General features: G+C 48.7%; 1 protein-coding gene across 2 annotated transcripts in view; it reads right to left on the minus strand.

The window, feature by feature from the left end:
• The window catches only part of LOC138528315 (5-hydroxytryptamine receptor 3A-like), a 422,150-nt gene that overhangs the window by 182,219 nt on the left and 217,490 nt on the right, over positions 1 to 22,441 (minus strand). For both annotated transcript variants that reach the window (XM_069639820.1, XM_069639830.1), the window contains 2 exons: positions 19,505 to 19,549; positions 3,104 to 3,213 (listed from right to left, as the gene is read on the minus strand). In XM_069639820.1, coding sequence (XP_069495921.1) covers positions 3,104 to 3,213; positions 19,505 to 19,549 — 155 coding nt within the window. The remainder of the gene's footprint in view (positions 1 to 3,103; positions 3,214 to 19,504; positions 19,550 to 22,441) is intronic.

Here is a 22,441-nt window from a genome sequence, read left to right on the forward strand (position 1 = left end):
AGAACTTGGGTACAGAGGGAGAAACAGAACTCAGAGAATCCTCCGGCCGCTCCTGAACTGGTACCCAGACAGCACACAGCATGTGGCCTGCTAGGCTCTGCAGCAAGCTTCCCGGATAGGAAGTGACAAAGGTTCTGTGAACCTACAACCAAGGACAAGGCAGCTGCCTGCACCACACTCCTCAAATTTGGGAGCCTGCCTTAAAAGATGACACAAGCCCATTGAAGAAGCTGGGAGAAGTGCCTCAATGAGCATCTACCGACATCTGCCTTAAAGGACATTTTCGAGCCAGTCCATTTCTCGATCTGCAAACAACTGCAGCACTGACCGTTGTCAAGCCGCAGTCCCTTAAATACATCAGAGACATCTAGACCAGTGCTACAGAACTGCCGATCAGCACCGAGACAACGATTCCTGACCCTGAGCTGCTGTGTTCGGCAGCCTACAGCCGTTCGTCTAGCTTTGCTCGCCCAACCGTCTTGCTGCCTGATACCCGCAGCTGAGTCCCATCTCGAACTCTGTCACAGAAGCCTGCAAAGTGCCCTGAAGCTGACTTGACCCTGTCAAGCACCAAGAACGCCAACAACCAAAGATACATTGTGGCTCTGTCCCCCGGTCCTTCCCAGAAGGCCCATAGAGACATTTTAAGACCCTTTGCTCCCATTGTGCTAAAGCCAAGAAACCGTAACAAAATATGGTGGTTATTAACCATACTGACTACACTCCTGTCAGTATCCAGAAGAGTACATCCCTTTTATTTCTCTGAAACTGTCTGACCTCTACATCCCTTACAGGGTGGTGTGAAGGCATCATGAAGAAGGACACATACAACAGACTTCAAATTCAAACAAACGATGATTATGAACTCATGCTATGCTACAGTGGGATTTCCCTACCTGAACAAAACTAAGGAAATTCTGTGTCAAAGAGTTCACCTGAATAGTCTGCCTGTGTCCAAAACCTATCCTTGCCCTCACAACTATAGCCACTAAATGTGTAAGGCTATCAAAGTCAAAAGAAACAGACCCTGATTCATGGAATTATTTGCGTGTAAAACAGAGATTTGCGTGCCATTCTGCCTGCAAATCCCCATTCGTCAAACAGGGATTCGCACGCAGAATGGCACGCAAATCTTTGTTTTACCCGCAAATAATTCCATGAATCAGGGCCACAGTGTTCAACATGAAGTTTTGAGTTTCTTCCAGCTCACAGCTTTCTGTCAGCTCATCTTCCCCAAGTATATAAAAGTTCTCCACAGGCTTATGACAATTTATTCAACAAAATGTCTCAAAGTTTTGCCTTCTCCAGTTCAAGGTGATGTGGTTCCAAATCAATCCTGTGGTTTCCTTTCCCAAGCTTTAAGTTGCACAATCCAAACAAAAAGGATTTCAGGACTTTGTTCCCAAGAAAAAAAGCGCAGTACTTCAAGTCTCAGGATTCCCTTCCCCAAGACTCAATTTACCTCCATCTCACAGTGTTGTGTGGTTTTGTTGGGCTTACTTCGTGGTTTACTTTACTTTTCACCCTTCAGGGTTCCTTGGTCTAGGCGCAGTTGTCAGACCGCACAGTCCACCCATCACTGGTCGCGCAACTAGGATCCCTAGATTCCTTAGCCCATACGCAGGTTTCTTGGCGCTGCCTCCAGTGCACCAAGTCACTTTCACTTGACTCCTTGTATTAACCTCTTGGCTGTAGGGGGCACTCTTTTACTCCTCTGGCTTCTCCTTGGTTGCCCTGTGGCTCTGCCACCATGTATCACACACCCTTTGACAAGTTGTAGATTTGCCACACTGCATTCAATTCTTATCATTCATTGTTTCGACTTCCTTCAACCTTTAATATATTCAACCTGAATGTTCAGTGTAACTTGTTGTGCAACCTAGATTCATTATGGTTGAATTTCAGTTCAAAGTGGTTTTATATTGCTTAATGATATTCATTTGAATTGTAAACGTGTTTGCTTCAAAGCCAAACTATGAGTGAGTTTGATATTCAATACTTTGCTTGACTTAATGCCTGACAAGTTTTCATATAGTTTGGCATTCCAAACATATTGTTTTTCTTTCAAAGTTAAGGTTTTGTACAGTTCGGTATTCAATATGTGTTAAATTGTTACATTTCATGGACTGTTACTCACTGGAGGTCTGTTATCAGCTTCCTGACATTGGAGCGTCCATCCGACACTCACCAACCTTCTTTAAGTTTGTGCGATGGTTCCCGCAGCTTCCCTTCTACTCCAGAAGCAGGGGAACCCACTGATACGAGCTTCACTCGCTCACCGCACAGCTTCTCCTTCGTGCTGTCACCTCTGACGCTTGTTTTCACACAAGGGTGGCGTCCTAAGGGTTCCGAGCTCTCCAGCAGCTCCTGACACCTGAGCAAGGCTGGGGCCGCCCGATAGGATGACTCTAATATTGCGACCACATGTTTTCAGTAAAGTGCAATATGTTTCCAACTTTTAGAAGATTTCTGTCTCATATCATTGGGGGGCTCATGCTACATGATATGATGCATTACTGTGACTATGTTGGGTCCATGGAAGGGGTTAATCCTGCTATGATGATCTGTTGGTCTGATTGTGTGACAAATGCTTGTGCCGCTGCTGCTTTGCACCAATGCTACTTCCGCTGCAGCAGTCTGGTCTGGACATGTTGAGTGAGTAAAGCTTGCATGACTGTTGCGTGTGCTGTCACTGCCCTGTGGGTGGGTACCCTGCGCGTCTGATGTCCACAGTGAACCTATTCTGTGTTGAAAGTCTGCACCGTTACTATCCTTGCTGTATGCATGATGTGCAAGGAAAGCTTGCACTGCTGCTGCCTGTTAGGTAGCTTGGTTTTTAAAGTGTTTGTGGACACTCTAAGGGGGTGTACACTCCGAACGCCCTTTTACGTTGTCCTCAGCTCATCCCCAGGAAGTGGCGGCCGGCTCGGGCATTGTGTATCCCACTTCCCACCCAAGTCTTGCATTCCCAGCCACAGTACAGAGTTGCCCCACTCCAGCACTGTGGTAGGGCCCAACGGAAATCATGCAGGCAAAGTGTTTCATGTGTAGCGGTGATGTGATTGTGTGTGTCACCAGTACCATTATTCAGAAAAACACATACCGTTCCGACACGTAGATGTCTGGGCTCCACACTAATTCTGGGAGAATGTGAATTCTCGAAATTCCACAAAAATCTTGGGGATTCCACGTCAGAAACTCGTTTTCCCATATCTAGAAAAGTGAGACAATATGAACATCCAATCAAATCATTCACTCTTCTGCAATTCAGTACCAACTGGGTTAAGTTATTATTGAGGAGTTTATTGTTCACGTGTATACTTTTCTTTGCTACATGACCTACGCCTTCTCTCCCGACCCGGGATTTGAACCTGTGTTGCTCTGCGGTGTCTTGCTTACAAGACGAGCACGTTGCCACTGAGATATACTACACATGCCATGGGCAAAAAGACACATACCCTGGTTCCCCCGTGATTTGGTCTCCAAATGTAGCCAGCCTGCTGCCTGACCCCAGTGCCTTGCGCTGACCCTGCATTCTCAGGCCCAGAAAGGGGGAGCCAGGGAGCAAGGACGAGGTCCTAGGAGGAAGTGACAAAGCGATCCGGGCAGTGGTGGAAGTGGACAAAAGGAACTAGTGGTACACTAGCCGCATCCAAAAAGGAGGCAGTGGGATGGTCAGACAGATGGTGGGCGAGGGAGGAAGAGGTGAGGGGACCGGCGGAGTACAGGTGTCGAGTAGTGGTGTGGGGGGGGTGACCAGGGTCACAAACGTTGGCTCAAATTGTTGGATTTTCAAGGTCTACAGTAATGATATCTTATAGAGTTTACTTACAAAAAAACACAAATGGCATAATAAAGACACATGGCAACATGTAGATCCTTATAGCAACATGTTAAGCCAAAAGAATATCACTGTGGCTTTAAATTTTCACATTCTGAATGGTAAACTATAAGTCCCAGAATGCAACATAATGCCAACCTGAAAAATCTAGCTAACCCCACTGTACTTTCAGTCAGTGATTTAAGACATGCAATAAAAGGAGTTGTGTAATAAACAAAGATATGCAGATTCTTTGCCACAAACCTACAGCTCGTTCTTATTCATGATGTTAAAAACATTTGATTAGTGACTTAAAGCAACTTTTGTATGTCAAGGTAGTAGACATGGATAAAACAAATCTTTAACTGGACTCTTTGTGTTGCTCACTTTAACTATCAAAGATTTGCAAGGTAACTGGTACTTCGCGATCTCTTGGAGTTGGAAATGTTCCATCATGCATATGTGGCTCTGCTACTTATGAAATGTGTTTGCAACCCGAGCACCTTAACGACCTGCCGTGCCACTGATGCTGTGTGGGTGTCTGCCTCGCTGTGTCTTGGGAAACAGGCAGTGCATGAATGTCCGGCCTGAGACGATTCCATATCTGGCTCAGGAGAAAGAAAAAGCGTCAAAGACATGTTTCTTGAGCCTTTGGACTAAAGGTATGCTCTGTAAAAAGCAAACGAAATAGTGGTACGGCGTACCAATGGTTCATAATACACTCCCATCTCTGGTTCCAGGAGACTTGGCCCTCAGGGAGACCACCGAACCCTCCTCCATGGATTGCCCAACTGCCAGAAGAGCAGGTCCTCATAGAAGAAAGAATGTCAGAGAAGGAGCTGAACAAGACAGAGCAGTTATGGCTCTACTTCTCACTTCCCCTCTTCCAGGTGGCACAGCGGAGCCTGCAGGATGTGGCCCACGGACACCAAAAAGGATATGGGAATACCCAAAAACCTGAGACGGAGTCTTTGCTTATTTGGCACCTTTCTTCATGCAGTGCATTCACCCAGAGGAGGGAATTACTGGAAAAACCACATCTGACGGGGAAGGGTAGAGAGTTTGCTTTGGTTGGGACTTTCTTTTGGTGCACCATTATCACAGCCGGGAAGGTACCTCCCCGCCACCCGCAGTCCTCCACAATTAAGACATTTTGGGTTTCCTTATTTCAGTGTGCACTGGAGCATTCTGTCTTTTCCTGCTTTGTAAAACTTTAAGTTGATTGAATCTGGTCTGTTGATCCTGTCACTACTGTGGTACCTCAAACTCCACCAGTGTCACATTTAAATAGAGTAAACCGACTAAAATAAAATTTCAATGACACCCATAGGGGTGATGCAGAGAGGGACTTAATCGGGAAACCTCTGTGATCCATACCACACGGCCTACAGCCGTGGGATAAGAAATGCATGTACCGGATAACCCAGGCATTCATACTTATAGCTACAAAATGCATGCAAATAGTGGTTTTGCTTTCCTACACTTATGGGTGTACTGGGTTTTAGAAGAAGATATTGTGCCCAAATTTGGCTCAAGAACACAAAATACCTCTGTGGAGTGACCCCGCCCTCTTCAGAATCAGACCGTGCAACTGCACAACTTACCAAAGAAATATTAACGTTCTGAGCAGGGGGACCCTAAATTTGCATGTGTGCCGGGCCACAACATCCTGTCACACCGCTATAGCAATCGATGTCGCGGGCCACAACAGTCTGTCACACCGCTATGGCCATCTATGTCTTGCTAACTCATATTCATGGCTAACCTTATTTTATTTAGTTTATTTATTGTTGATTTGTAATGTGCCTATACACAAGTGTTTCGAGGCGTAGCAAGGGGGGGGGGCAGGTAGGAGAAAAGTAGCAATCCTAATAGGCTTTGTGACATTCAGATTGTGCAAGTGCAGTATGATATGATTTGATATGATATTCATAACGCGCCTGTACACAAGTGTTTCTAGGCGCCACAAGACAAGGGAGGGGAGACAGAGGGAAGACAAACGTTCCTACTAGGCCTTGTGACATTCAGATTGTGCAAGTTAGACAATGAGAAGTTCAGGGGGAAAGTGCAGGGGAAAGGTAGGGGGAAGTGTGAAAAGGGCAGCATGGATCTGAGTAAGTGCAGCCAGGCAGCATGGCTCTGGCTAAGTGCAAGGAGGCAGGGGGGCTGTAGGGGTTACAGTTACAGGCCCCTAAATGCGCAGTAGGCCAGGAGGCAGTGCAAGGAAGACTGGTCATGGAGGAGCCTGGTACCCAGTGAGACTCTGAGGGTACCAAGCAACCAGTCGGTGCCACAGACAGGTAAGTTAGCAAGGAAGAAAAAGAGCGAAGGCAGAGGAGAACATTAAGGGCTTAAGCCACTTACGGGAACTTCAGGTAGTCCAGCTCAAGTTTGAGAGGGGCAGAGAGGCCGTTCCAGAGGGAGACACCTGCAGAGGAGAGAGCTCTACCCCCCAGCGAGAAGTGCATGGGGGTGGGGGGGGAGGGGAGGTGGGGAAGTGCAGGAATTAGGTGGTTGGGCTCAGGAGAAGGAAAGTGCCAGGGAGGCCAAATGGACAGGGCCACGGGGAGGGAGAGTGAAAGGGGTCCACAACTAAATGCAAGTTAAGATGCTGGACTGGCTCCAAGGGGTGCAAGCCAACCGGCCAAGTGTAGGAGGGGGACCGTGAGGGTAAGTACAGGAGGAGGTTATGGTTGGCAGGGGGCATCGATGAGGAAGCACAAGTGCAGGGGTAGACTGGGCAGGCGAGGGCCTAGCACCCTGTATGACTCTGAAGGAACCAGGCCACCAGTCTCAGGCAGTGGGGACATTAGCAGGGAATGGGGAGGAGGAAGGAAGAAGAGAAAAAGAAGGTCTTGGGGAGCTTCTGGAACTTAAGGAGATCCGGCTCAAGTCTGAGAGCAGCAGGGAAGCCATTGCAGAGGGAGGCACCTGAGGTGGAAAGAGATCTACCCGCTCCCCAGCCCCCCACTCTCTGCTTGGAAAAATTTCTGATTTGCAGAGAGTTAGAGCTAGACGGGCAAGGGCTCTAGTGGGTAGCTATTTAGAAAGAGGGGTTGGATATAGCATGGTCCCAGGCCCCAGAAAGCCTTGTGGATGATGCAGAGGGTCTTCAATTTGATCCTCGCAGCACCAAGGAGCCAGTTGAGAGATTTAAGGGCAGGAGAGCTGCAGTCCCTGGGCTTGAGGCCAAGGATACATCTTGCAGTCCTATTCTGGATTAGTTGAAGGGGTCAAAGGGGTCGAAGGGAGGAGTTAGGCAGATTGAAGAAGAGGCTGTTGCAGTAGTCCAGCCTAGAGAGAACCAGAGCTCTGAAGACATTGAGTTTCTGGGAGAAGGTGAGGAAGGGGAGAAGGCCTCTGAGGAGGTGAAGCTGAAAGTGGACCTTCTTGGCCAGGTCCATGATGTGAGGAGAGAAGGAGAGGGAAGAGTTGAAGATGACGCCAAGGTTTTTTGCTTCACATGAGGGTGAGGGGATGGGGCCCAAAGAGGGTGGCCAGGGTGTGGGAGGAAAAGAGAGAGCAGGGGACCCATGAGAAGGATCCCTGTCTTACTGGCATTAAGACAGAGATCGTTAGTAATGCACCATGCATGAATGCAAACATGCAATCTTGAATGATAGAGGAAGAAGAAGAGGAAGAGGAGGGTAGCTTGAAAGAGAGCTGTGTCTCATCAACATAACACTGAAAACTAGAAGAGAAGGTGGAGATCAGATGGCCTAGGAAGGCAAAGCATATATTGAAGAGGCAGGGCGAGAGGATGGAGCCCTGAGGGACACCACAGGTGTAGAGTGAGGTGGTGGAGAGGGAAGGGCCCAATTGAACCTGGGAAGGTCGGTCAGAGAGAAAAGAGGTCAACCAGTCCAGAGCCAGGTCTGTGATGCCAAGGGTGTCACAGAGTCGCTTTATCATGGTGGCGTCATTGACCGTGCCTCTGATAGCTCTAAAGCCAGACTGGTGGTCGTGGAAGCAACCAACAGATTCAGTGTGGTGGACAAACTGGGAGATGGGGGCAGTGGATATAGGGTGGTAATCTGCTGGACAGGAAGGATCAGCAGAAGGTATTTTGAGAGGAGGGTGCACAAGGGAGTGCTTGAGGAGTGAGAGGAAGGATCCAGTGGCAAAGGAGTGATTGCAGAAATTGCCCAAGGCTGGAGCAAGGCGAGACAATGTTGTCCTTGATAGTTTTCGAGGAGCAGGGGAGCACCTGTTTGGAAGAGACCTTCATAGAGCGGACTTGTCTACAAACCTTATCAGGTGTTATGGGAGAAAAAGAAGGGAATAGATGGGGAGGGCAGTGGGGGGCAAAGGGGGGCCTGGGAGAAGGGTGTGGAGTAGTGGTGAGTGAGGAGAGGATGTCCTAGTTTTGGAGATGAAGTGAGAGGCCAGAGAAGTGCAGAGTGCCAGGGAGGGCAGAGGAGAAATGGAGACTGCAGTAGGGTTGGCGAGTTCCTGTCAGATTTAGAAAGTTCAGCCATGTTGTTAGCGGCCGCAGAGATGCAGGCTTGGATATAGGCCCTCTTCTTAGAGCAGATGGTGAGTCTGTAGTGCCTTTGGAGCAGGTGGCAGGCCAGTTTGTCAGAGAATGTATTTGAAAGCTGCCACTTCAGCTCAGCTACTCTGCACTTGTGTTTCAGAGCAGCCAGATCAGAATTATACCAGGAGTTGCACTTGGAAGCAGGCTTCAAGCTGATCCTGATGGCAGGGGCAAGGATGTCCAGAGTGTTGGAAATGGAGAGTTGAAGGTTAGAGAGGGCTGTGTCAGACTGAGAGTCAGTGGAAGGAGTAGGAGGGGGAGTGAAGGTGGAGGCAAATGCAGCAACTGACACTCTCTTCATCGGTCGAATGAAGGAGAAGGAGGCTGGCAGTGCGGTCGAATGCTTAGCCAGGGAACCAAGGAGGTCCAGGTGGGAGGAGAGGAGGGCATGATCACACCAGGAGAGAGGAGTAACGAGAGGGTTGGAGATGGGGAGGTCTGAAGAGATGAGAGAATCCAAGATGTACCGGCAGAATGCGTCGGACCAGAGGGAAGAATGGAGAGGGAAAGAGAGTCACAGACGTTTCAGAAGGACCCAGAGGCTGCATCATGGAAGTCGAGGTGAATATTGAAGTCTCCAAGGAAGTGAAGCTTGGAGAGGGAGGTTACGAGAGAAGAGGTGAGGTCAGTCCATTCAGAGAGGAAGTGGAAGACCTGGCCAGGGGTCTATAGATGGTAGTCAGAGTCAGAGAGAGGCCAGGGGAGACGTCAAGCCTGTAGACAAGGCATTAGAAAGAGGAATATGTCTGAGTGGTTGTCATAGTAGCAGGGACCCACTCAGGGAAGATGAGGGCCACTCCGCCCATGGGCCGATTAAGCGTGGGTTTAGCGAGGATCTTGTAACCCTCAGGGAGGAGAGTGTCAAAACTTGTGAACCATGTCTCGGTGAGAGCGAGGACATCTAGGTCGAGGTCCTTAAGGAGGAGGCAGATGTCAGAGGAGTGTTTGACGGCAGAGCAAGAGTTGAGGGTAGCTAAGTGTAGCAGGTTGCCACTTTTGAAGTTCTTCCGAGGAGGGGTACAGAAGTGTGGTACACCCATTGGAGATGGCAGAGGAGCCAGAGGGAAGACCAAAGCAGGAGAGGCAGGAGAGTGGAGGAGGAAGTTGGTGAGAGACGGGAAACGCCTATCAAGAAGGAGGCTTGAGAGCCCTGGGCCATGACAGTGCCATTTTGATACACATTAATGAAGACCCTGGAGGAAAGGAAGGATGCCAAGAGTGCCTCCCACCGGGTGCCACCATTAATGGGAGAGGAAAAGAAAGGGGATAGTACAGAGACCATGAGGGGAACCTAAAGGGCTGGAGAGGGAATGAAAAAGAAGATGTCAGTGATGGTCTGCCAGGGGAAGCATCGACATAGGCGTCAGCGATGGGAAGGCCAGGACTGGAGACCATGAGATCCTTCTTGAACTTTTTCATTCCAGTCTTTGACAGAGGGGTAGGACACGTGCTAGAGAAGCAGTTAGAGAAGATGGGGGAGATTGAGAGCACCATCGAGGCGACTGAGAGAGAAAGGAGGAGGAATTGCAGAGCACAGCCCAACTAGCCACAAAGCAATGCAACGATCAGCGAGAGTGAAAGGAATAGGGCAAAGCTTATAACATAAAGCATAGGAGCATGATCATTGGAGGCAAGAACATCGACAGAGAGACAAGAGTGAGGGATAGGGGGGTCTAAAAAGAAAATTGCACGCAGCTATGAAATTCACAAAGAAGATGAAAAGCATACTTTTTTAAGCACAACCAGCAGTTAGCAGATAGGCAAATTTATTTTACCAGCAGGCAAGTAGAAAGCTTTATTTGTATAAGCACAACCAGCAGACAGGCAGATTTGTGTATCCTACATGCGAGTAAAATGCATATATTTGATTTCTAAAATAAGGTAAAAGGTCAAACATTTAAACACATCTAGTAGTATCAGAGACCCAGATTTGGCTTTCAAACAGAGGTAAAAGAAGCCTAGATGTATAGCAGAGCAGCAAATACAAGGCACACAGAGTTGGCTTCGGTAATAAAGGTGGACGGCCTAACATTTAAACACAGCCAGTAGAATCAGAACCACAGATTTGGTTATCTAAATAGGGGGGGCGGGGGGAGCCTATCAATAGAGATAGCAAACAATTGGTCGGGAGTGCATAGATAGATTGTTCTGGCCGTAGTAGGAGTTACAGATTGAGATAGCAGGTAAGAGATCATGCAGGGTGGGCAGCACGGCAGTGGAGACACTTGAGGTACAAGACTACTACGGTAGAATCGTACTATGGGGGCAAGTTAATAGTTAATTAGTGCAGGCCAGTATCACGAAGAAGTGAGGACATCCACCCCAGAGCACTTATGGTAAAAGGCACTAGCAGCGTGACTTGTACAGGGTCTGGAAGTTTAAATTGAATAAAGTTGATAAGTCGGTAGCGTAGCGTGACTTGTGGGAAGATAGTGGTGCAGTGCAGGCCAGGTACAGTCAGTAAGAAGCGTCCTAGATGGTCCGAGGAACGAGGTAAAACGCTAGGCTGCCGAGAAGAGCAAGAAACACGGCCGTGCACACGATGGCAACTCAGGGCAGAGGAAACGTGAGCACTGCTTCTGCGGAGAAAGAGGGAGAGCAGAGATAGCTTGTGGCCAATGCCGGGGACTCGCATCCAGGACGGAGGACCAAGAGTCAGCCTCCATCGGGTAGGAGGGGGTAGCGCATTACGAAAGCAGCGGCGGGGAGGGTTCTAATTATACCCACTCGAAGGCAACAAGGAGAGAGGACAATAGTGCTTACCCTCAATTATGGTGAGCAGAGCCCATGAGAAGCATATGATAGCTAAAGTGCAGCAGGCAGGGCAGGGGGCCCTACAAAGCCCAGACAGGATCATCCAAGGGCCCTTAGAGCCCAGACATCAACCAAAGGCCCTTATAGCCCAGCTTGTCTTTCTTCTTCTTGCTGGCATATTGTATCCATTAGCTGTGATTATTGGATACCGAGGTTTGAGCCTCATTACTCCATCTTCTCGGGTTGAGCGTGTAGTCCTGGGTTAGGATTTCTTCATGATCTGTGTGGACTTGTGACTGTAGGGCTGGGTTCACAGGGTCTTTCATATGATGGGCCGCGGGTAGTGGTCGAAAAGGTTTGCAGTGGTGGCATTGAGTCTTCTGATCAGAGGGTTTGGGTTCTGGTGCAGTCATTGGTTGAAGTTCTTGCTGAGATTTGCTAGATGTTTGTGTCAGGAACGGAGAATGGAAGGTTTGGAAGCGCTGGAAGCATTGACTTGCGAGCGCTCTAGTCCTCATCTAAGATGGCGTCCGTACCTGCGCTAGAAGCATTGACTTGCGAGCGCTCTAGTCCTCATTCAATATGGTGTCCGTACCTTTAAATTCTGACTCCTCCCCCAAACCGGTGCGTTGTATCTGTACACTTCGCTCCGGTACGATTGGAACTTCGTTCTTGGATATTCCTCCTTGCCGACCATCCTTGCAGCTACCTTGCCTTCCTAGTGCCTGCCTTCTGTGCCATACTTACTTTCTTCCCTTGGTTACCTGTCTCCTTCAGCTTGCATTTTTGCGAGTGTTTTCCTCTGCCTCTCCTTGTCTGTTCTGCGGCTCCGCCTCGCGTGAGCTTCTGTACTACACCTCTTGGTTTCCGCCGAAGCTTATCCAGTTTAGTTGTTCGGTGTTTTCTGCCTTTTGTCTTCTTTGCACTCTCGGTTCTTGTTTACTGAATTATCGCACTTGGCGGGTATGATTCTACCTTCTGCTTATGGTTACCTATACTTAGCACTGTTATTTACGGACTTTTTCTATCTGTTCTGTCTTCCTTAATGATTTACTTATTGGTTATTTGGGTTCCTGTACCTTTCCTCTGTGTTTCGCCCTAATGTCATCACAGAGCTTAACGGCTCCCTCCACCGGAGTTGTTGGTCAACTTCATTAGCCTTCAACTGCAGCCAGACTTTCTCAACTCCTTATTGGTACCCAACTGGAAACAGGGTTTTTTCTGCCTTCGTGCTTTTTCCCTGATCTAGGTCCGGCCCCCTGGGGGTCCCTGCGGACAGGGTTCTATCTCTGCCACGGTGGCCTCTGGAGGGGCCCGACCCTATTTACACGAAAAGAAAGCCAAGACATCAAAGGACAAGACTCCTGTAAGGAGGAAGGATCGTAAGAAGACGGAGTCGATCCCAAGGGAATCCGCCACTGAAGATCCAGGTGAGGAGGAAGGGGATAAGGCCTCCAATCTTGACAGTATACAACGCCCTAAATCTACCATGGCGTCGCTAGAACAATATCAAGAATTGGTAGCAGCGATGCAGAACCTTACTATGGAGGTCCAGACGTTGAGAACAGAGAACATAGCCCTCCGACAACAGGTTGTGTTACATCGTGATGACAGGGGAGACCTGCCTACAATGCCACTCTCCTTTGGCAAATATGATGGTCACCCGGGAGGGCTGAAGGACTTTCTTGACGCATGTACAGTGTATTTTGCCTTTCGACCCCATGCTTATGAGACTGCTAGAGCTAAGGTCGGATTTATCATTGCAAATCTAATGGGTAACGCACTCTCATGGGCTACACCGTTTGTCACCGGAAACGACCCGATTTTGGGTGACTATGATCGTTTTACGGAGGTCTTTAAAGCACGCTTCGACCGACCAGAAGTCTTCTATTCCTCTCTAGAAGCTATCCTAGATGTCAGCCAGGGAAACACGGACGTACAAACCTATCTGTCTCGTTTTCAGAGGCTGGCCGCCAAGGCAGATTGGCCTGATTCCGCTCAGCAAACCATCTATAGACGTGGCCTTCGTGATGAAATCAAGGATGAGCTGGCCAGAGTGGCGAGACCTGCGTCCTTTCAAGACCTGGTTACTTTATCTCTTCAGATTGAGTTCCGTCTACAAGAGAGACGGTTAGAAAGAAGACGAACCAGAGGCGTTCCACAGCCAACCGGCCTCCCCTCTCCTGTTCCTCCACCCACCAGAGCCACCCATTCGCCTGAAGAACCTATGCAGATAGGGGCAGCCCGAGGACCTCTAACTCAAGAAGAAAAGAGAAGAAGAAGAGAGGCTGGACTGTGTATGTATTGTGGCTCCTCAAAGCACTTTTTGAGAGACTGTCCTCAGGTGCCACCTCGAAGACAGGGAAACTTCAACCCCCGATCTACAGCAAGGGAAGTTTCGGGGGAAGTAACAAGCACCCTTGCAACTACACAAGAGCAGTAACCATTCCCGATGACAACAGTCTAATGGTGTTCCGAGTTGAAATTTGGCTGTCTGATGCAGGTCCCACAGAGGTGCTCGCCATGCTTGACTGTGGAGCAGCAGGGAATTTCATTGACTCCATGTGGGCGGCAGAACATTCTGTTTCCACGATATCTAAGGCCACTCCCATTCCGGTGGAAGGGGTGGACGGAAGACCCTTATCTTCGGGACCTATTACCAAGGAAACCATTCCGTTGAGAATGAGGTTAGGCCATCACGAGGAGTTTCTGGTTTTTGACCAGATCAGAGCAGCTCATTTTCCGTTGGTCATTGGCATTCCTTGGTTGAGGAGGCACAACCCTCAAGTTGATTGGACGGCTAACAAGGTAGTCTTCAATTCTACATTCTGTAAAACACACTGCATGAGCTTGTCCTCAACGTCCAACACTCTAGCAAATGACCGAAACTGTACTCCAGTTCCAATCACAGTGGCATCAGTTCCCATCCATTATCAAGAGTTCTCAGAGGTGTTCCTGGATACTGTTCCCCGTCATCTCCCGCCTCATCGAACAGAAGATTGCGGTATCGACCTGATACCTGAGGCAGTGGTTCCCTTTGGAAGAATGTACCCGTTGTCTCTACCAGAGAGGAAGGCTCTGAGAGAATACCTCGACGCAAATCTTCAAAACGGACTCATCCAGGAGTCCAGATCCTCCTGTGGGGCCTCCTTGTTCTTCATTCCTAAAAAGGACTCCGCAGAGTTACGCCCTTGTATAGACTACAGGGGGCTCAACAAGGTTACGATTAGAGATAGGTATCCTATGCCTTTGATCCGGGACATCTTGGAGGCTGTACATGGAGCGGTGTTCTTTACCAAGCTTGATTTGAGAGGGGCGTACCACCTCTTGAGGATCAAGAAAGGGGACGAGTGGAAGACAGCGTTCCGTACCCCTTTTGGTCTCTTCGAATACCGAGTGATGCCATTTGGTCTTGTGAATGCACCGGCCATTTTCCAAAGGTATATGGACAAGATTTTCACAGATATGCTGTTTGTGTCGGTGGTAGTGTACCTGGATGACATCCTCATTTTTTCCAAAACTCTATCGGAGCACAAGTCACTGGTCAGACTAGTCTTACAGCGTCTGCAATTCCATCAACTACTAGTAAAACCAGAGAAATGCTCATTTGAAGCTACGTCCGTGTCCTATCTAGGATATATCTTATCCAAAGAAGGGATCAAGATGGACCCCAGTAAGGTGAAGGCTATCAGAGAATGGAGAAATCCTGTCAATATTAAAGAACTCCAAAGCTTCCTAGGATTGGCCAATTTCTATCGAAGGTTCATTCCCAACTTCTCTAACAAGGTACTTCCACTGACCTCTCTGTTGAAAAAAGGAGTCAAGTTCGCATTTGATGAAGGGCCCCAAAGAGCCTTCTGTTTTCTAAAAGAATGTTTTTCCACAGCCCCCATTCTGGTCCAACCAGATCAGAATCGACCCTACGTTCTGGAAACAGACGCTTCTACAGGGGCCGTGGGAGCAGTCCTGCTTCAAAGGTCTGATGACGACTATGAACATCCATTAGCGTATTACTCCAAAACACTTACTTGTAGTGAACGCAACTACTCTGTGATAGAAAAGGAGCTATTGGCTATCAAGCTGGCCTGTCAGGAGTGGAGACATCTCTTACAGGGTGCTACTCATCAGTTTACTATTAGAACAGATCATCGTAACCTTCGGGTTTTACAACAGTTGGAATGTTCCAACGCCAGGCATGCCAGATGGGCATATTTTTTTTTACAATATGATTTTTTAATTACATACATACCAGGTACAGAGAACAGGAAGGCTGATGCCTTGTCAAGAAGTCTTGGAGATACCTCTGGCTCCTACATAGGACACGAATTGGTTCTCCCTAATCTCAAAGTATTGGCTTCGACCGTCTCACTTCTTCAAGACCTAATTCCACAGTATCAGATGGGCACTAAGCTTCCGTCAACGGTAATTCAAGATAAGGACGGATTGTATTATCATGAAGGAGCTCTCTATGTTCCTACTAAGAAACTACAAGATCGGATACTCTCCTGGTGTCATGACACTCCTTTATCTGGACATCCGGGAGTCAGGAAGACATTGGATTTGCTACGGAGGGGCTTTTGGTGGCCAACCTTAAGAAGAGACGTAAGCCAGTACGTTTCCACTTGTTCGGTTTGTGCTTCCAACAAACACCGCACGGGAAGACCTCTGGGGCTACTGCAGCAAGGACCCTTACCGGAATATCCATGGGAACACATCTCTACTGATTTCATTGTAGACCTCCCTCCGTCATATGGCATGACTACTATTATGGTGACAGTTGACTCATTCAGCAAACTTGCGCATTTTTCGGCCTTTAAACAAGTCCCTTCAGCCTCTGAGATGGCCGCAACCTTTCTGCAGGATATAGTCCGTCTACATGGTTTGCCCAGGACCATAGTGTCAGACAGAGGACCTCAATTCACCTCTAAATTCTGGTCTTCTCTCTGCCAGGTTCTAGGGATTCACAAGGCACTTTCTTCTGGATATCACCCACAGAGCAATGGCCAAACTGAAAGATTAAATGCCAGCCTAGAACAGTACCTCAGGTGTTTCTGCAGTCCGCAACAAGAAGAATGGTATCGTTTCCTCCCACAGGCAGAATTCGCCTACAATAACTCTCTCCATACCTCGATCCAGATGAGTCCTTTCTATTGTACCTACGGATATCATCCTCAACATTTACCCTGGCTCAATCCTCCTTCTACCAAAATACCGGCGTTGGATGGGGTCTTACAGGACCTACAGGAGATACACAGACTCGCTAAGGAAGCGCACCAAGCAAGTCAACTTACACACAAGAAATGGGCTGACAAGAGTCGTACTGCCAATCCGAGCTGGAAGATAGGGCAGCTTGTCTGGGTGTCCACCAGATTTCTACCCAGATGGGTTCATAAGGGGAAGTTCTCCTCTCGTTTCCTTGGGCCCTTTCCCATTCTTCAACAGATCAACCCTGTAGCATATAAGATCAAGCTACCAGAATATCTCAGAAGGGTGCATCCTGTATTCCATGTCTCCCTTCTCAAGGAACATAAGGAGGATCCTTTTAAGAGACCTGTGTTCAAGACGCGTGCTCAGGTGAGCCCTCCGCCAGAAGAATATGAGGTGTCTCGTCTGGTCGATTCCAGATACCTCAAGGGAAGGTTGCACTATTTGGTTCATTGGAAGGGTTATCCAGTTGAAGAGAGGACGTGGGAACCTGTGAGCCATATACATGCCAAACGCCTTGTACAGAGGTTCCATCGCCTTCATCCGGGCAAACCAGGGAGTCCCCCGAGAGGACGGGGGTATACTGTCAGGAACGGAGAATGGAAGGTTTGGAAGCGCTGGAAGCATTGACTTGCGAGCGCTCTAGTCCTCATCTAAGATGGCGTCCGTACCTGCGCTAGAAGCATTGACTTGCGAGCGCTCTAGTCCTCATTCAATATGGTGTCCGTACCTTTAAATTCTGACTCCTCCCCCAAACCGGTGCGTTGTATCTGTACACTTCGCTCCGGTACGATTGGAACTTCGTTCTTGGATATTCCTCCTTGCCGACCATCCTTGCAGCTACCTTGCCTTCCTAGTGCCTGCCTTCTGTGCCATACTTACTTTCTTCCCTTGGTTACCTGTCTCCTTCAGCTTGCATTTTTGCGAGTGTTTTCCTCTGCCTCTCCTTGTCTGTTCTGCGGCTCCGCCTCGCGTGAGCTTCTGTACTACACCTCTTGGTTTCCGCCGAAGCTTATCCAGTTTAGTTGTTCGGTGTTTTCTGCCTTTTGTCTTCTTTGCACTCTCGGTTCTTGTTTACTGAATTATCGCACTTGGCGGGTATGATTCTACCTTCTGCTTATGGTTACCTATACTTAGCACTGTTATTTACGGACTTTTTCTATCTGTTCTGTCTTCCTTAATGATTTACTTATTGGTTATTTGGGTTCCTGTACCTTTCCTCTGTGTTTCGCCCTAATGTCATCACAGAGCTTAACGGCTCCCTCCACCGGAGTTGTTGGTCAACTTCATTAGCCTTCAACTGCAGCCAGACTTTCTCAACTCCTTATTGGTACCCAACTGGAAACAGGGTTTTTTCTGCCTTCGTGCTTTTTCCCTGATCTAGGTCCGGCCCCCTGGGGGTCCCTGCGGACAGGGTTCTATCTCTGCCACGGTGGCCTCTGGAGGGGCCCGACCCTATTTACACGAAAAGAAAGCCAAGACATCAAAGGACAAGACTCCTGTAAGGAGGAAGGATCGTAAGAAGACGGAGTCGATCCCAAGGGAATCCGCCACTGAAGATCCAGGTGAGGAGGAAGGGGATAAGGCCTCCAATCTTGACAGTTTGTCCAACATCTTGATGTCCAGTTCTCTGTGAAGGTCAGCTACCCTTGTGAAGAGAGGAGCTCCAGACGCTATCCGCAGGGCCTTGTTCTGGACTATCTAAAGACTCTTCTTCAGTTTGCTCATGGCAGGTCATCCATGCTGGGGAGGCATATGTCAGAGTAGGTCTGATGATCACCTTGTAGACGTTGATCTTTGTCCAGAGGGGCATGGACTTGATCTTCAGGAGTGGGTACAGCGCTGCCATCTTTCCTGATGCCTTCTGCTCAGTATTCTGATAATGGCTTCTCCAGTTGAGTTTGCTGTGTCCAGGGTCACACCGAGGTAGCGTCTGCTGCTCTCCCACTTGATGTTCACCCCATTGGGGGTGATGTGTGGAGGCCTTACAGCCCAGACAGGGACAATCAAAGGCCCTTATAGGTGGTCCTTAGAAGGAGGTCGGTGTCGCCTGCCGGCTCCCTGGCCCAGCAGCCATATGTTGGTGAAAGCAGCCATTCAGGGGGATCTTCCGGGCACTGTGAGTGCTCAAGTCAGCACCACAAACTTGGCGGCCATGATGAAGACGCCACACCAAACAGGATTAGCAGAGAGGCTCCAAGCGGTCTCAGGGGCTCGAGCAGGTAGATGCCAGCCCAGGTTGAAAATTAAAGAAATTAGCCCAGACAGGGTCGGTAGCTTTTGCATGGCGGCAAAAAGAATGTGACACTCATTGCTTTGGGTGGAAGGGGCAGGCTGCATTTTCGCATAAAGGTTCTTTGTAACTAACAATAGCCAATGGATTTAATTTCATATGGTCTCTGGGAATGGGCAGGGTCGCATGCCTTGGTGAAAGGACCGAGGTTCTACGGGTGATGCACTTATCAGAGCCAGAATCTGGCCCATTGTTCAGATAATGCTCTCACCAATTACAAGGGGGGGGGTTGGGCGGGGGGGAGAAGTTGTTTAATTCCCTGGCTATGGAACTAAAAGCGCGGCTGGTCATCTTGTCTCCCCACTAATTCACCTTGTCTAACTCTGCCTGTTTCTTTATCTGCCAGCAATCTGTTGCACTGAGGAAGCAGCTAGTTTGAGTAACACGTCGTTTTACACGCGGCACTGGGAATTAACATTTGTAGGGTATTTCCACAGATGTGTCTACCTTTAAGAAGCAAGATGCGCTCTCAAGTTTCCTCGTGGGACAAGTAGTTTAGCCATCGCTGGTTTTATTATTTGTATTGGCGGGCTTGTAGTTTTGCGTTATTTTACTACAGAACTCGACCACTGGCAGGTTGCATTTCCCGCCAGCTGGCCGCGTCTCACTGCTGGGACAGATGTCGCCGAAGGAAGCAGGGGGTGGGGGGGGGGGGCACTCCGGCGCCCCAGTCTTCTCAAGCTCATTTGGCCAGTTTATCCTTTTGCATATCTTGGGGATATCCTTTGTGCGGAGCAGAGCATTCAACGCAAGTCATTGTTCTGAGGGCGAGAGGAGGAGGAGGAGGGCCTGAAGTGGAGTCTGCTGTGGGCCTTTATCTGAGGGCTGTAGTAGTGTGTGTTCAGCTGCCTAGAATGCTTTTACAAACTGTGCAGTTTGGAATAAACAGACTCACCGTTGTAAAACTCATCAAGGAGGAGAGAATCTGTAACTTTTCATCCTGTAAAATAAAGAGATTGCGTTACAGCGTGCACAGGGGCGTAGGAGACACATACGGTCTGGGGGGGGGATACATGGGACACCTTGGGGACTTTACTTTTTTTAGCAGCCCTAAGGCACTAGGGAGTTGAAAACACCCCCCCCCCCCCATCCATGCAGCATTTGTAAAATACACTATTCAGTGAAAATAGTACTGCATGCAGTGTTTCTTATCACCCTATGTCTGCTTTTCCAAAACGTGTAAAAATGGCTTTCATCCTTCTAAAGGGGGTGGAAATGCATTTTTACAGCAGCTTTTGTCTCCTGAAAAGAAATCGACAGAAGAGTCCTTGCATCTTTGCTTGTGCAAAAAGGCACCGGTGATATAATGCGCCTCCCATTTGTGAATATTGTGTGCATATTAGTACACTGCCTTGAGAACACACTTGCTTGCCTGGATTTTTGCAATTGCACATGAAGGTGGACAGGTTTTCGTGAAAGGAATGTGCTCGCCACTTCACTTGCCGAAGAAAAGGATTTTTGGGAGCACAGCTCTAGTTTGTGACAAAAAATAAATGTACCCCACTTTTAAAATGATGCCGTAATACTAGGGATTTCCTTGCAATATCCCAACTCTTAATGACGCAGTGCTTAATGCTTGGGGTAAAAGCACTTCTAACAAACTCAGACTGAGAGCCCCCTCGATAGTTTCTCAGGTTCCTTTTGTATCGGTACAGCCCACATACACTAGGCGTTCGTTTTCACTCAGTCACACATCAGTTGCCCATCCCAGCACAGACATATTGGGGGGGAGGGGGTGATAAATCCCTGGCAGGCGTGCAGTCTTCAGAAATCATGCATATGTATGCGAGTGAGAGTGAAGGAATGAGAACGAGTGAATATAATGCGTGAGTGAGCAAGTTTGTGTAAGAGTTGGCAAGCGCGCTTGAGTATGCGTGTGCCACAGTAAACGAACGGGTCATGGTGCCTGTCCTAGTGAGTGAATTAGTGAGACCAACCGAGAGACTGAGGGAATGTGAGAATGCATACATCCGTGAGTGCCAGGGAGCGTGAGGGGTGGCAAGTGGTGAGCGAGAGGGGCAAGGAGGAGAGATGGAGTATGAGTGAGTCGGCCCCAAAACTCCCCCAACTATGCAGTAATACAATCTACTGTAATATCAGCAAACTGTAACCTCAATGCGGTGCATCCCACAATATGGCACTCCCTCTGTCTATGAGTCAAACGTAGCCCATTACTTAGGAATCTGGCAGGGTGGTACCTCCACTGTGCCAAGCAAACATGGACAAACTGACAGAACGTCAGGAGAGAGAAAAGAAGGAAGTTGCCCATTCATTTGCTGGTTTGCTTGCTGGAGTCAGGTGTGACTGAAGGTGAACGAAAGAACTTCCACTTTACACAAGGTGGGGTGTGAAAGGGGGGGGGCTGAGTGGCTGGTGATGATTAGCCAGAAGGCTGGCCCTATCGCAACCTTTCCTCTAGGAATACAGGAGAGGAACTTTCGACTTTGCCCTCCTGAGCGATCAGTGACATGCATGATCCATCCCCGTAAGCCCATTGGTTCTCACGGGGCAGATCGTATGTATAGTGTCTTGGAATATTACATAAGCAGTAAGATGCAAGGACTCATGTTCTGTTCGCCAGACAGGGGCCTCCAAGGAGATGAGGCATGTGCCTCTCTCCCTGCCTGATTGGTCTGATAAACTGGTTAAAAATAGGTACTGTGACAACGCCACTTTAGAGGGGCTGGGAAATGGGTCTCAGAAGATCCTGTGGGTCGGGATCCACCACCTGCTCCAGGATGCTGGCCATGGAAGTGGCATATGGGCCCCCGGCCCTTACCTGGCCTCATGTGCTTCTAATCACGGAAATGCCAGGGACCCGCCCCATGGTCTCTAAGTCGTACCTGCATCCAGAAGAGAGGCCCACATGGAGCTTAGTAATTGTGACTCATGAGCCCCAGTTCACAGAACCCACAACAGATACCAAATAGCACAGGGCGACAGGAGTGCAAGCACGGTTCACAGCACTCACCACAAGGCATCCCCACAATGGCTCAGGGGTGCTTGCAGTACACACAAGGGAATCAGGAATCACACACGTGGAGAAACAAAGCCGCAGCGAACACCGGCGACACAATGCGGGAGTGCAGCGGCCACAGTTAGCCCTGCTGACTGCCCCTTTAGCCCTTTGGTGGAGAGATCCAGGGCATACGTGGATTGTGGTTTTATCAGGACCCCAACAATCCAAGAGCCCCTCCCAAATGCCACACACATGGCACAGGCTCCCTGATCAAAAGCCCAATTACAGTCCTGGGTGGGGTGTAATAGGGAGACTCACCAAGGCGGTAGTGTTGGTGTTAGGAATAGGAGAGCAAACATGAAGAATGTTGAGAAGAAAGAACGTGGGGGGAGAGGACAGAGAGAAAATGAAAATAGACTGGAGGAGGAGGAAGATCAAAAGTGAGAGGGAGGAGAAGGAAGGGGTGGAGCAAATAGAGGGGAAGACAGAGGAGAGGGGGAAACACAATGGCACGAGGAAGAAGAGGAACAGGTAAGCAGTGGTTATAGTGTACTAAAAGAAGTAGTGAAAAAAAGTAGTAGTGGAACTTGTAAGCGACTTCAATTCAACACTACAGCTAAGTCAATGCCTTATCTGGGATGCTGAGGGAAACCCTTATTGATATATTTTTATGACCAGTTTGTTTACTCTGGATGACAACCCTTATATAACACCCCTCTCTTAGAATCCCCCTGACCCCACTGAGCCAAGAAGTAGGTTTGTTTTGCAAATTAAAAGGTTTATCACACTTTTATAATAAATTAATATTTGATAGCACACTTGTGAGGATGATAGTGATCAACAATGGATAATGTTACAGTGGTACACTCTTTT

The sequence above is a fragment of the Ambystoma mexicanum genome, chromosome 1q (assembly GCF_040938575.1).
Source record: "Ambystoma mexicanum isolate Mex_15411 chromosome 1q, UKY_AmexF1_1, whole genome shotgun sequence".
In the NCBI taxonomy this organism is placed as follows: domain Eukaryota; kingdom Metazoa; phylum Chordata; class Amphibia; order Caudata; family Ambystomatidae; genus Ambystoma; species Ambystoma mexicanum.